At 46.8% G+C, this 13,171-nt stretch overlaps 1 protein-coding gene and 1 pseudogene across 2 annotated transcripts in view; one reads left to right on the forward strand and one right to left on the reverse strand.

Moving 5' to 3' along the window:
* Nucleotides 1-2,628, reverse strand: part of LOC308620088 (forkhead-associated domain-containing protein 1-like) — a gene marked incomplete at its 5' end in the record, with an annotated part of 95,811 nt that extends 93,183 nt beyond the window's left edge. Inside the window, one exon of the mRNA XM_081239419.1 lies at nucleotides 2,536-2,628. Within this exon, the coding sequence (XP_081095545.1) occupies nucleotides 2,536-2,628 (93 nt within the window). The remainder of the gene's footprint in view (nucleotides 1-2,535) is intronic.
* Nucleotides 1-13,171, forward strand: part of LOC308620770 (centrosomal protein of 78 kDa-like) — a 1,829,729-nt pseudogene that overhangs the window by 509,431 nt on the left and 1,307,127 nt on the right. The gene's annotated exons all lie outside the window — the stretch shown is intronic.

The following is a 13,171-nucleotide window of genomic DNA, read 5'->3' on the forward strand; positions in this document are numbered from 1 at the left end:
GCCCTTATATAAGAAAGTGCAGTTAAGGTTGCAAGATACCAAGAAGCATACAAAAATCAACTGTATTTCTATATACTGTCAATGAACATGTGGACACCAAAATTAAAAATATAATACCATTTACAATCACTCAAAAAAAAAGAGAGAGACATACTTAAGTGTAAATCTAACAAAACACGTACAGGCTGAAAACTACAAAACACTCATGAGAGACACTGAATAAATGGAGAAATATACCATGTTCATGAATTGGAGGACAATATAGGAGTATATCAATTATTCTCACATTGATATATAGGATAAAACACAATTCCAATCAAAATTACAGCATGATATTTTGTGTATACAGACAGGCTTACACTAAAATGTAAATGGAAAGGCAAAGCAACTAGAAGAGGTTAAAAAATTTCTTTAAGGAAAAGTGGGAGGAATCACTCTACCTGATTTAAGACTTACATAGCGACAGTAATCAAGGCTATCTCATAATGGTAGATCCATTATGACAAATAGATCCATGAAACATAATAGGGAACTAAGAAGTAGCCCCCATAGAAAGTATGGCCAGATTATTTTTGACAAACTTGCAAAAGCAATTCAATGGAGAAAGGATAGTCTTTTCAACAAATGGTTCTGGAACAACTAAATATCCACATGCAAGAAAAATGAACTTTGACCTAAATCTCACATCATAAACGACAGTGAACCCAAAATGGTTCATAGATTTAAACATAAAACTATAAAACACTTAGAAGAAAACGTAAGAGAAAATCCTCAGGGTCAGGGACCTTGTGGCATGTTCTTAGACATGACACTAAAAGCATGATCTATAAAAGAAAAAATAACTACCTGGACTTCATCAAGAGTTAAAGCTTTTGCTCTGTGAAATACTCTGCTAAGAGAATGAGAAGACAAGCTACGGATGGGAGAAAATATTTGCAAACCATCTATCTGACAAGGGACTCATATCTAAAATACATAAAGAATTCTCAAAACTCAATGGTAAAAAAACTAAACAATTCGATTAGAGACACTTAAAAGATATGAAGAGATATTTCACTGAAGAGGATATGCAGAAGGCAAACACGTACATGAAAAGACATTTAACATCACTATCGATTTGGAAAATGCAAGTTAAGACTATGATGAGATACCACTACACACTTACTAAAACAGCTAAAATGAAAAACAGTGTTTATGCTAATTGCTGGTGAGGATGTGTCTCATACATAGCTGGTGGAAATGAAAAATGGTACAGCCATGCTGGATAAGTCTGGCAGTTTCTTTACAAACCGAATATATATAAACACATATGTTAATCCATGCAATCATACTCCTGAGCATTTATCACAGAGAAATAAAAACTTATGTTCACACAAAAACCTGTACACAAATGTTTATAGTACATTTATTTGTAATAGCCCCAAATGGAAACAAAATGTCCTTCAAAAAGTGAATGGTTAAACACAGGTGATACGTCCATACCGTGGACTATTACTCAGCAATAAAAGAACAAGCTAATAACCTAAATGGATGTCAAGGGCACTACACTGACTAAAAAAAAAAAAAATCAATCACAAAGGTCATACATACATGATGAAAATTATAGAGACGGAGAACAGATTAGTGGTTTTCGGAGCGTGGGGACGATGGTGGGAGGAGGAATTGTGACTATAAAAGGAGCATCACAAGGGACATCTCTGATGATGGAATACTCCTATATCCTGAGGGCCACACCCAAATCCACACGTGGTAAAATGGCACAGGTCTCCACACATGCTTCGTGCCATTCCCTCTACTATTTGTGCATCTATAATTATTTCAAAATAAAGTTTAAAAAAATCTGTTGAGTGAAGTCTGAGAGTGGTCTGCCTTTCACAGTCCTAAAGGGATTCCATTGCATTTCTCTTTCTGCTTCAATATTTTAATCCCTTTCAAAATGGTAAAAGGCTCAAAGCCACTGTTTGTATAATTCCTTACTTACAATTTCTTCCAACTTCCTTGGCTGTCAATGAGCTGGGACTGTGGACCAAGCCACAGCTAATTCAGAGAATGGAATGAAATGAAGTGAGAGAGCACTGAGGCCATGCCCAGGGCTTACCCTGATTTACTACTTGGAGGTACGGGGGCACGGGAGGGCTCTGAGGGGCCCATAGTCTCCAGAAGCTCTGGAAAGGGCGAGAGGCCATTGCTCAAGCTGGGCCCTTCAGGTGGCCGTGGCTGCCAGACGCAGAGCAGGTGAAGGTCAAGCATCAGCTCTAAGCCCACCTTCCAAACCACGCCATCAGGGTGGGACACTGCAGACACAGTCAGCAAAGGACACAGGGCCCATCGCACTTTGCACTGTGCTCATTCTTACCACATGTGCCAGGGAGACCCAGCACATGCCGGGATTGGTTATTGGTGGCACACCGAGGAAGGCTGGGACTGTTAGCCAGAGGCTGTGCTTTACAAGAGACTGGAGTCCACAGAACAGTAAGGACTTTTGGTGGTGTGAGGGGTAGGGAGGGTCGGGGACTGGCTAGGAAGAGGTCTTACCTCTAAAACAAGGTCTGAATTTTCATGCCTTCCAATCGTAGTGCTTTTATTCAGGACAAAATAGCCTTCTGCACTCTTTAGATAGGCTTTCATATTCTCTGCTTTTCCTATAACAGGTTTTCAGAAAACAATTTTGTTAGAAAAATACGGTCCTCTAATTATTCAGTGTCATATTTAGAATGAATGGAATACACCATAATGTCCACAGGAGAAGTCAGCAGAGGTAGGAGTGGATAGCTGGATTTAACAACGATCACAATGATAATTCCGCACATATTTAAGACTGTCCTTTTAACAGTGATAGCTGGCATAGATGAGCTTGCTTCTGATCACAAGAGAACATCCTTTATGTAACTCAGAGCACAAACAAGCAATAGCAAAAAAAAAAACAACCCAAACAAATCTGAATTCCACTGATAACCGCTCTCCACCTCCCATTAAGCTTAGTTTGGGGTTAGTTATCTGACAGAATCAAATACTCAGTGTTACTAACCCACCACTTACTAGCTCTGTGACTCTGAGTGAGTTACTTATTCTCTCTCTATGCCTCTGTTTCCTCATCTGTAAAATGGGGCTAATAATACTCTGTATCCCAAAGAGTTTTGTGAGGATTAAATGTGAAGCATCTAGAATGGTGATTGCTACACTAAACACCCATTTGTCCTACTGTGATTGTGACTGTTATTAATCTTGGGCTTCTGAACTTTGACTCAATAAACCCCAACTTCTACAGAGCTTCTTAAAGTGTGGAAGAGTCAGTCATCGAGGAAATGGGCATTAGAAGATACTTTCTTTTTAAGTCACCGCATTCCTTCATATATTTAGGTTGAAAAAAAAATGATTTCCAACGACAAAATGTCAAGATTATAGCTTGGCTGTACGGTCAAGACTCTGTACGTATCTTTTGCTGGCATTTTATTATGAAAATGTCAAACACACAGAAAAGTTGAAAGAAGTGGATGGTGAACTTCTATAGAACCACCACCCAGTTTCTACAATCAACATTTTGTTCTATTTGCTTTATCACATATCTACCCATCTATACATTTTATATTTTAATGCATTTCAAAGTAAATCCTGTACATGTTTTTAAATTTTATTTATTTATTTTTGGCTGTGTTGGGTCTTCGTTTCTGTGCGAGGGCTTTCTCTATTTGTGGCAAGTGGGGGCCACTCTTCATCACGGTGCACGGGCCTCTCACTATCACGGCGTCTCATGTTGTGGAGCACAGGCTCCAGATGCACAGGCTCAGTAGTTGTGGCTCACGGGCCTAGTTGCTCCGCGGCACATGGGATCTTCCCAGACCAGGGCTCGAACCCATGTCCCCTGTATTAGAAGGCAGATTCTCAACCACTGCGCCACCAGGGAAGCCCTATACGTGTTTTTTATTTTTTTATTTTTATTTATTTATTATTATTATTATTATTTTTAGCGGTACACGGGCCTCTCACTGTTGTGGCCTCTCCCGTTGCGGAGCACAGGCTCCGGATGCACAGGCTCAGAGGCCATGGCTTACGGGCACAGCCGCTCCGCGGCATGTGGGATCCTCCCAGACCAGGGCACGAACCTGTGTCACCTGCATCGACAGGTGGACTCTCAACCACTGTGCCACCAGGGAAGCCCATATATACATGTGTTTTAAAACATAAAAATGTCAGTGACTTCAGCTGGTTCCAAAATGTTGATGATAATTCACATGATATTTGAATTCTGATCCATCTCAGTGCCATGTCAAAGATAGTCTCTTTTCTTTTTTTTCCTTTTTTTTTTTGGCTGTGTTGGGTCTTCGTTGCTGCATGTGGGCTTTCTCTAGTTGCGGCGAGCGGAGGCTACTCTTCCTCACAGTGCGCAGGCTTCTCACTGCGGTGGCTTCTCCTGTTGTGGAGCATGGGCTCTAGGTGTGCAGGCTTCAGTAGTTGGAGCACGTGGGCTCAGTAGTTGCGGCACACGAGCCCTAGTTGTGGCTCGCAGGCTCTAGAGTGCAGGCTCAGTAGTTGTGGTGCACTGGCTTAGTTGCTCCGAGGCATGTGGGATCTTCCTGGACCAGGGCTCGAACCCGTGTCCCCTGCATTGGCAGGCAGATTCTTAACCGCTGAGCAACCAAGAAAGTCCCCAAAGTCTCTTTTCAACTGAAACGTCACTGAAGTGTGAAGTTGTTAGACTGTGGATAAAAACAAAAATCATCTAGGTCTGACCGTAGAGGGTCTCCGGTCTGGCTCTGCTTTCCATCAATATCTCCATCATCATTCCATCACTGAATCCCTACTAAGTGCCAGGCACTGGGCTATCCTTTTACACACATGGCCTCTTTTCATCCTCAGAACCACCCTGCGAGGCAGGTGTCAATATTGTCCCGCTTTACAAATGAGGAAACTGAGACTCAGAGAAGTTAAGGTCACACAATAGTAAGTGTGTGACAACTCTGGGCCTTTGCATGTAACCAGTGTACAAACCTCCATTGCTGCTGGTGGGGCAGAGTAGGGGTGGGGTAATTGCAGTGTCTGCTGACACTTGGGACATGTAATAAAAGAAAGTCCTTGAAACCAGCATTCTATCCTCTGAAAGGAAGACGAGACCCTACCTGGGGGTAAGAGAAATAAAAATAAGCAGCATAGTTTATATTTGTAAACTTTGAGGCCTGTGGATGTCCCACAAATATTGATGCTTTCAGATAATGAGAAATACATTTGATTAAGTTCGCTGTCATGTATACAGGGGAAAAGACATTTCCTCTTCCCAAAGAACCATGCTCTGCTGCCTTCAGTTATTAATCTTCAATTGCAGAGGACCATGTTAGCACGCAACACATTCAAGTCTAATTAAGCTAAAATGGAAACTTCCAAGAAATGTCTCTTCTGCAGGAAAACCACAGGAAACGCCACTAATCTAAAACTTAAACTTGGATCATGTGCATATTTGTTTTTTAGCTCTCACCCCAGACGTCCCCAAGGCTGGGGTCTTCTCTCTGCTCAGACGTCCCCCCTCGGGGCAACCACCTGACTGACCACTCTGGCTAAAGGCACCCTCAGTCATGTTATTCCCCTGCTAGTTTTCCCCTGCTGTGTTTCCTTCCTCGTACTTATCATTCTCTGACATGTTCTTGTTCCTTTCTTTAGTTATGCTTGCTGTTGGTTTCTCTTTCACTAACATATATGTTCCTGGAAAACCAGGACTGTGTTCAGTTTGTTCAGAAGCGATTCTTCATGGGTATTTTGTGTTTGTACCCATCTTCAGAGCAAAGGCATTGAAAGATTTTGTCCTGCACTCACTTTCCGAGGCTGCTTGTATGGCAAACAGCCTGGGAGGATAGAGGTAATGTTTCTAATAAAGATAACGGCTCCTTCTGGGGCAAAAGTTGGGCAGGTTTGCTAGCAGCCCCTTTCAAAGATTGCAGTTTCCTGAGTTTGGAGTTCCTTACCTGGGACACAGACCCACTGTGCGCACAGCATCCACACTGGCTGCTCTGCACCAGGCCGATGGACTTTCAGGGCAACAGGAACCAAAGTGCATATGCAGCTCTGCTGCCTTTTATGTCAGCTGTGCTGTGAGTAATCAAGTTCTTTGTTTCTGGCCCAGGAGTCTCTTGTCTTCTGCCAGGAACTATAAGCTGGGCAGGCTAACTTACTAACTTTCAAACAGGGTCAAATGTCAGACCCTTTGCAGTTCCTGCCAGTTCTGTGCATTACCCCTTCTCCAGGGTAGGGGGCGGCGGGGGGCAGAACCTGACACATAGTAGGTGCTTGGGAAACACTTGCTGAGTGAATGAAAATACAAAGGACACCTCAAAGCAAGTCAGTACAGCCAGCTGGCTAGGAAGCTTTGATAGTAACTACCTTTCATTTTTCCTGTCAGTATCTAGCTTAGATGACTCCTTGGAAAACCTAAATTCTATCTCTTTAGCTTTTGGATTGGACAATATTTCTCCACCTTCATTTTGCCCTGTGCATCACTTCCTTGCGTGAAAACACTGTCAAAGTAATTTGAATGTGTGGAGCTCTGTGAATTCGTTCTTACTCAGCGCCATGGAGCACCAGCCACAGGAAAGAGCAAAAGGGCTTCAGTCATCTGCGTTCCCCCGACCACTTTGGATGGCTCAGAATTGGGCTAAAGGAACAAACTTTCTTTTGAGGTTTACAGTGGCCTCAAAGTTCCTTAAAGAAGGGGAGTTCAGGTAAGGGGCGGGTGTGTGTGTGTGTGTGTGTCTCTGACCATTGGGTGGGTGTTGTCCATAAATCAGGGGAAACAGGGGTTCCTCTCTTAATCCCAGCTATACCCACAGGACATCCAAGAGCTGGTGCCCAGGAGAGGCTTAAAGCTCCCGTGCCGCCTCCCTTGGGGGGCGAGGTAGGGGCTGCACTTAGGAAGGAATGGCTGGTGTTGGGGCACCTTTTCTGGGGTGCTCCTGGCGACCCGAGCCTGGATCAGAGAGTTCGGACTCGGCTGGTGCCGGGTCCCCTGCCTACCCCAACGCCCTTGACCTCGCAGGGCTGGCCTCCTCCGGCCCAGATTTCCTCCCGCCGCCTCCTCGCGCGCCGCTCTCACCTGGCCAGAGGAAGAAGCCCACGCCTCGTCCTCCGCCGAGAGCCCTGACCTCCGCTCTGCCGCCCTCCCGCGGAGTCTCCAGGCGACAGCCCGCAGCCCGCGCGCCCGCCCGGCCTTTTTACAAACGTCGCCACGGCAACGCCATTCTGACGGCCGAGCTGGGGAGGGGCATGGCGTGCGCGGCGCCCAAGGATGAGGGGGAGGTGCGCTGGGAGCACCCGGCCAATTACAGCCCGCTGCAGCGCTGCGAGCCCTCCCCGACCTGCCCGCTAGAGGATGGAGAAACAGGCTCAGTGTTCACAGAAGTAGCTCCAAGTCTTACAGCGGGGAAGGAGCAGACTCAAGAATCCTTCCTACTGACCTTAGCTCTAGGTTCGGTGCGTTGAGGAGGGGGTGGTCAGGCGTGGGAGGGTAATGGAGCTGAGCCACGAGAAGCTTGGAGGTTAGTACCCCCCGTCCCACCCGAAACTCTAGTTCTCTCTGTTGTGGAGGAGAAAACAGAGTAAGCTGGGGGGAACCATCACTTCTGGGGGTGGGGGTGGAGATGGGAGATGGGTGGGGTGGAAGGAACACTTCTGAAAGAATGGAAGATTCTCCCACGTGCTAGGGAAAGGGTATTTACAAGCCCACAGCCTTACTGTTCCTGTCCTTCCCTGTCAAAACTCGCGTTTATTCATTCATGTGTTCTTTACTTCTACAAACATCACCTGAGTCCCTACAAGGTCAGACCGTGGCCCCAGTGTTGACCTGGATCAGATCCTTATGAAACCGCCCCCCTCCGCACTCCCCATGGGCACGGGGCTGGGGGGATGGAGCGTGTGGAGAAGACATGCAAATGCCAACTATCTCCCCTCACCCCATGTCACCTTTTTCAAATCATCCCCTTCTGTCTGGGAGCAGAACAGCCCTGCTGACTACCTACAGAATGCCTCATTTCCCTGGCAGGCAATGACGGACAAGGTGCCCCAAGACAAACTCAAAGTATTCATCTGAGAAAGATGAAAGATGGCAGACTCCACTCTAGTCAATTAGAAGATGATATAAGAGAGAAAAATCATGGAAATAGATATGGGATGGAATATATGGTAAAGATGCTCCCACATGCTTAGAGGCTCTTAGAAATGCACATTCCCTGGCACAGACCTCAGAGATTCTGATTAGGCAACTCTGGAGCATGGTCCAGGAATGAATTTGTTGCGTTCTTTCAAATTCCTTGTGCATTTGTTAAAAGCTTGGCAAAACCTCAGGACTTTTTCAACCCTGCAGTTGAATCGCAGAGCCCTCCCAGCACTTGTCCCTAGAAATCTCTTCCAGGCCCTCAGTCAGCCTGGAAGGTTCTGCCTGGGTTAGTTCCCTTCGACCAGAAAGACCTTAGGAATGTATGAGGAGTGACCACAGAGCCCAGGGCCCTGAGTGGTAACTTCAGAGGAACAGAGAGGGTCAGGCTCAACTCTCCAGGCACATTTCTGCCTCAGGGCCTTTGCAGTTACTGTTTCTTCTCCCTACCTGGCACTTCCCCCAGGGATCTCCTTCAGCTCCTTCAAATTTTTACTCAAATATCACCCTATTTAAAAGGGTCTTGGAATTCCCTGGCGGTCCAGTGTTTAGGACTCGGTGCTTTCACTGCCCGGTTCGATCCCTGGTCGATCCTGCAAGCCCCATGATGCCACCCAAAAAAACAAAACAAAACAAAAGACACCCCCCCAAAAAAACATGAATAACAAAACAAACACCTCACTCTATTGCTCTTCCCTTCATCTTACCACTCCTCTAACATGCTATTTATTTAGTTTCCTTCTCTTATTTGTTGTCAGTCTCCCCACTCCCAACTCCCCCCTGCCCCCCAACTTAAGCTCCATGAGGGCAGGGTTTTTTTTTTCTCTTTTGTTCACTGCTGTATCACCAGTACCTAGAACAGTGCCTGAATGAACGAATGAGTAAATGAACAGGGGCAGCCCTTGCCACCCACCCACAGCCTTGTCTCCTACTCTTGAGCTGCTGAGCTGAACTGTCCTTACCCCAGGACCTAGGCTTCTGTAGCCTTGGCCCTCCCCAGCCCCACCCACAGCTCCATGCTTGTCTTCAGTGTCATCAACATGAGCACAGAGCGCAACCCTGCTCACTGCCAGCCAGACCCTACGGAGCCCATCCAGGCCAGCCTGGAGCCGGAGCCGCCCTTGGCCCCGTGATAGGCTTGGGAGAGCATATGTTGCCATTAGTCCATCTCTCGATGAGGAAATACTAAACGCAGAACAAAGCTGACATTCAGGCTCACTGGAGCAGAAATTGCCAAATCTTGATTGGATCCTGCCGCTCCCCACAGGATGCCACAGTCATCTCAAAGGGTGTGTGAAAGTCTTAAAACCCAGTTCCATGTCATCCACTTAAATTTCAAAAACAGAAACCAAAATACCCCAATAACTCATGGCTTTATCATAGCATGTCCTGGGCTGAGTGAGAGTTGTCCTTTGCGATGGTGGGGTGTTCAAAATACTGCACCTGGGGAATTCCCTGGCGGTCCACTGGTTCGGACTTGGTGCTTTCACTGCCATGGCCCGGGTTCAATCCCTGGTGGGGAAATTAAGATCCCGCAAACCACAAGGCATGGCCAAAAAAAAAAAAGAGGTTTCTAGTTTATATGGGCTCCTTGGTGATGCCTGTAATCAATCAATCTTCTTGAGCTCTGGGTGGCTACCAAGGCTGTACTGTATCTCCATCAACATCAGGATGCTGGTGTCTGAAAGGCCTGGGTCCAGGTCCCAGCTTTGTCATTCCCAGCTGTCCTCCTAATACTGGAGCGTGTGATGTCAACTCCGGGCTTTCCACCCGCAGGGCACTGTCCCAGTCCTTCCTGTGGATCATCTCATTTAATCCTCAGCATAACCTGGGGCAGTAGGTGTGTGTGAAACACCTGGACCTCGGAGCTCTGCAGAGAAGCGCCCAAAAGTGTCGTGACGGGTGTTATTTCTATCACGTCACTCCCACTGGAACAGGAAAATAGGGCTCAAGAGCCATGGAGGTGTGTGACCAAGGTGACACAGCCAGAACAGGATTTGAATCTAGATGACTGTGATGGGACGGTATTTTCCCCGGGGACCACAGGTGACAGGTGTCACAGCCACGAGACACCCATGCTCACCACCTGCTTTCCCTCAGCCCTGAACAATCTGGGCTTCCGGCTGTCCTGAAGTTTGGGCAGTGCCTGCAGCAAGAGGGGGAGGGAGCTGAGGTCAGGAGTGGGTAGCTGGGGCTTGCCAGGGACCTCTCCTGCCACCCATTGGGCTTCTTTCCTGCAGGACCTCTGCCCCATAAAATCTCATTGGGCCACAGTTGCCTTCCCTGGGCTGTCCTTGACCGGGAGAGCCCATCCACTGTGCCCCCTCCCCAGATCTGCTTGTTGTCCCCTGCATTCCAACAAGAAATGAATGCTGGCCTCCTGCCTGGAAGAGGTAGGGAGCTTGCCCAGCCTTTAAGGGGTAAGAGAGAGCCAGGGAAAGAGCTGGAACCGGAGAAAGGGAGAGTAAAAGAGAGAAAGAGTGCTCAAGGATCAGGAAGTAGCTAAGCTGTTGAGTAGGTGACAGATGGGAGAGCAAAGGGCCAGTGGAGGCTCCACAGTCCATTCATAACCTGACGCTATGGGCTAAGGAAATGCAGGTTTTTATACACACAAACACACACACACACAGGTTCACAAAAATAAATTCAAACCACAAAATCACAGCTGGTCACTGAGGCCTTCTGCGGCCATGCACACCCCCTTCCCCTGTCAGAAAATGAGAAGTCACCCAGGTGTTTTCTCAGATAGAGACAAGGCTGGTTGGGATGCTCATCTCTTGCAAATCAGAGATCTGTCAGGGGGCTTCCCTGGTGGCACAGTGGTTGAGAATCTGCCTGCCAATGCAGGGGACGTGGGTTCGAGCCCTTGTCTTGGAGGATCCCACATGCTGCGGAGCAACTAGTCCCGTGAGCCACAGCTACTGAGCCTGCACGTCTGGAGCTTGTGCTCTGCAACAAGAGAAGCCGCGATAGTGAGAGGCCTGTGCACCGCGATGAAGAGTGACCCCCGCTTGCCACACCTGGAGAAAGCCCTCGCACAGAAACGAAGACCCAACACAGCCAAAAATTAATTAATTAATTAATTTAAAAAATTAAAACAAAACCAAAAAACCACTCTCTCTAAAATAAACAAACAAAAAAACAGAAAAAAAGCTTCGCCAGGGAGGTCAGTCTGTATGTTCTGTTTGAAAACTGCAGATGAAGGGTGCTGATCCCACCTCTGATCGGCCTGGTTTCGTTTGTTTGTTTGTTTTATTCTGTCTGTACCTCACTTCTCTCACCTGTAAAATGGAGGTAATAACAGCATTGACTGTAAAGACCAAATGGGTTAAATGTGTGAAGTAGTAAACTGTGCCCGGTACCACAGACTCCTTCTGTGAATGTCCGCGTTGCTGTCTGTCTGTTTGCTTGTTTTTGTTGCTTTCTTGATGATGTGGGAGGACAGCACCATCTCAACCCGATCACAGCCATCCTGGGGAGAGCTTTGATTTGCATCGTCTCAGTCCCAACCCAGAGCAAACTTGACCTCAGAACACTCACATATCATCTTGCTTGTTGCCCAGGGACATTTCTGGGTGTGGGTGTCAGAGGCAGGCTGAGCTCCCCTGATCGCTGCTAGAGGGATTCTGAGAATCCAGCTGGTCTCTGTGGCGTGGCATGTGCAAGACAACTCCATATATTCGACTTCCAGGCATCCAGGCAAATCAACCTCCACTACTTTTTTTGGGGGGATTAACAATGAACCACTATGAATGAGGTTAACCAAACTAGCTAATATTTACTGAGGCTTGTTAGGTACCAGCCGCTATGCCATGCACTGTTTTATTTAATTCTTGGCCCAACCCATTTCACAGAAGCGGGCTCAGAAAAGTCAAGTAACTTGCCCAGTTACAAATCTTGTAAGTGATAGGTCCAAGATTCGAACCCTAGCTGTTGGACTCCAGCATATTTTCTTTTTTGTAAAGTTTTGTTTTCAAAACATAATATACATCTCGAAAAGAGCACAACTGATAAGTGTACACTTGAAGAATTTTCACAAAGTGTATGCACCCACCCTAACCAGAACCCAGAACAAGAAGCAGAACATCACCACCCACCCCCGCCCCTCCGAGAAGACTCCCTGTGCTCATTCTTGTTACCCCCTCCCGCTTGTCTGACTTCCAATCATAGATTAATTCTGCTTGGTTTTGAACTTCATGGAAATGGAATCTTACAGATTCCATTTGCTGCCTGGTTTCTTTCACTCAACTATGTGAGGTTCGACCACGTTGTCTGATGTAGCTGTGGTTCATTCATTCTCACTGCTGCATTGCATTACACTCTGTTATCTATTCCTGCAGAACAAATTACGGCAAACTTAACGGATCCCAAAAACACACACTTATGTCACAGTTTCTGTGGGTCACGAATCCGGGCACTGCTTAGCTGGGTTCTCTGCTCAGGGTCTCTCCCAGGCTGCAATGAGGGAGGTGGCCAGGGCTGGGGTCTCATCTGAGGCTCAGCTGGGGAAGGATCCTCTTTCCAGTTCATGTGGTGGTTGGCAGGATACAGTTCCCTGAGGGTTGTTAGTCTGAGGGCCTCACCGCCTTGCTGGCTGTTAGCCAGAGATCTTGCACTGTTTCTTGCCATGTGGGCCTCTCCATAAGGTGGCTTGCTTCATCAAAGCCAGTGAGAGTCCATAGAGAGAGTCTCCAGGCAAGATGGAAGTTACAATCTTCTGTAACATAATCACAGAAATGACATGCCCATCACCTTTGCAGCATCTACTGATTAGAAATAAGGTACAGTCCTGCCTACTCTCAAGGGGAGGGGACACAGAGGTGTGAACACCAGGGATATTTGGGGGCCGTTGTGTATGCCTTTTGGTATGCACATGTGCACATATCTCTTGGGTATATATCTAGGAGTAGAATTTCTGGGTCACACATACATCCGGCTTTATGAGATTCTGCCAAACATTTTTCCAAAGTGCAGGCACCCTCTACACTCCCTCAGCAGGCTATGAGCTTCCCAGTTAGAGCACATGCTTTCAATACA

Source organism: Mesoplodon bidens (assembly GCF_964165515.1).
Source record: "Mesoplodon bidens genome assembly, chromosome: 7".
Classification (NCBI taxonomy): domain Eukaryota; kingdom Metazoa; phylum Chordata; class Mammalia; order Artiodactyla; family Ziphiidae; genus Mesoplodon; species Mesoplodon bidens.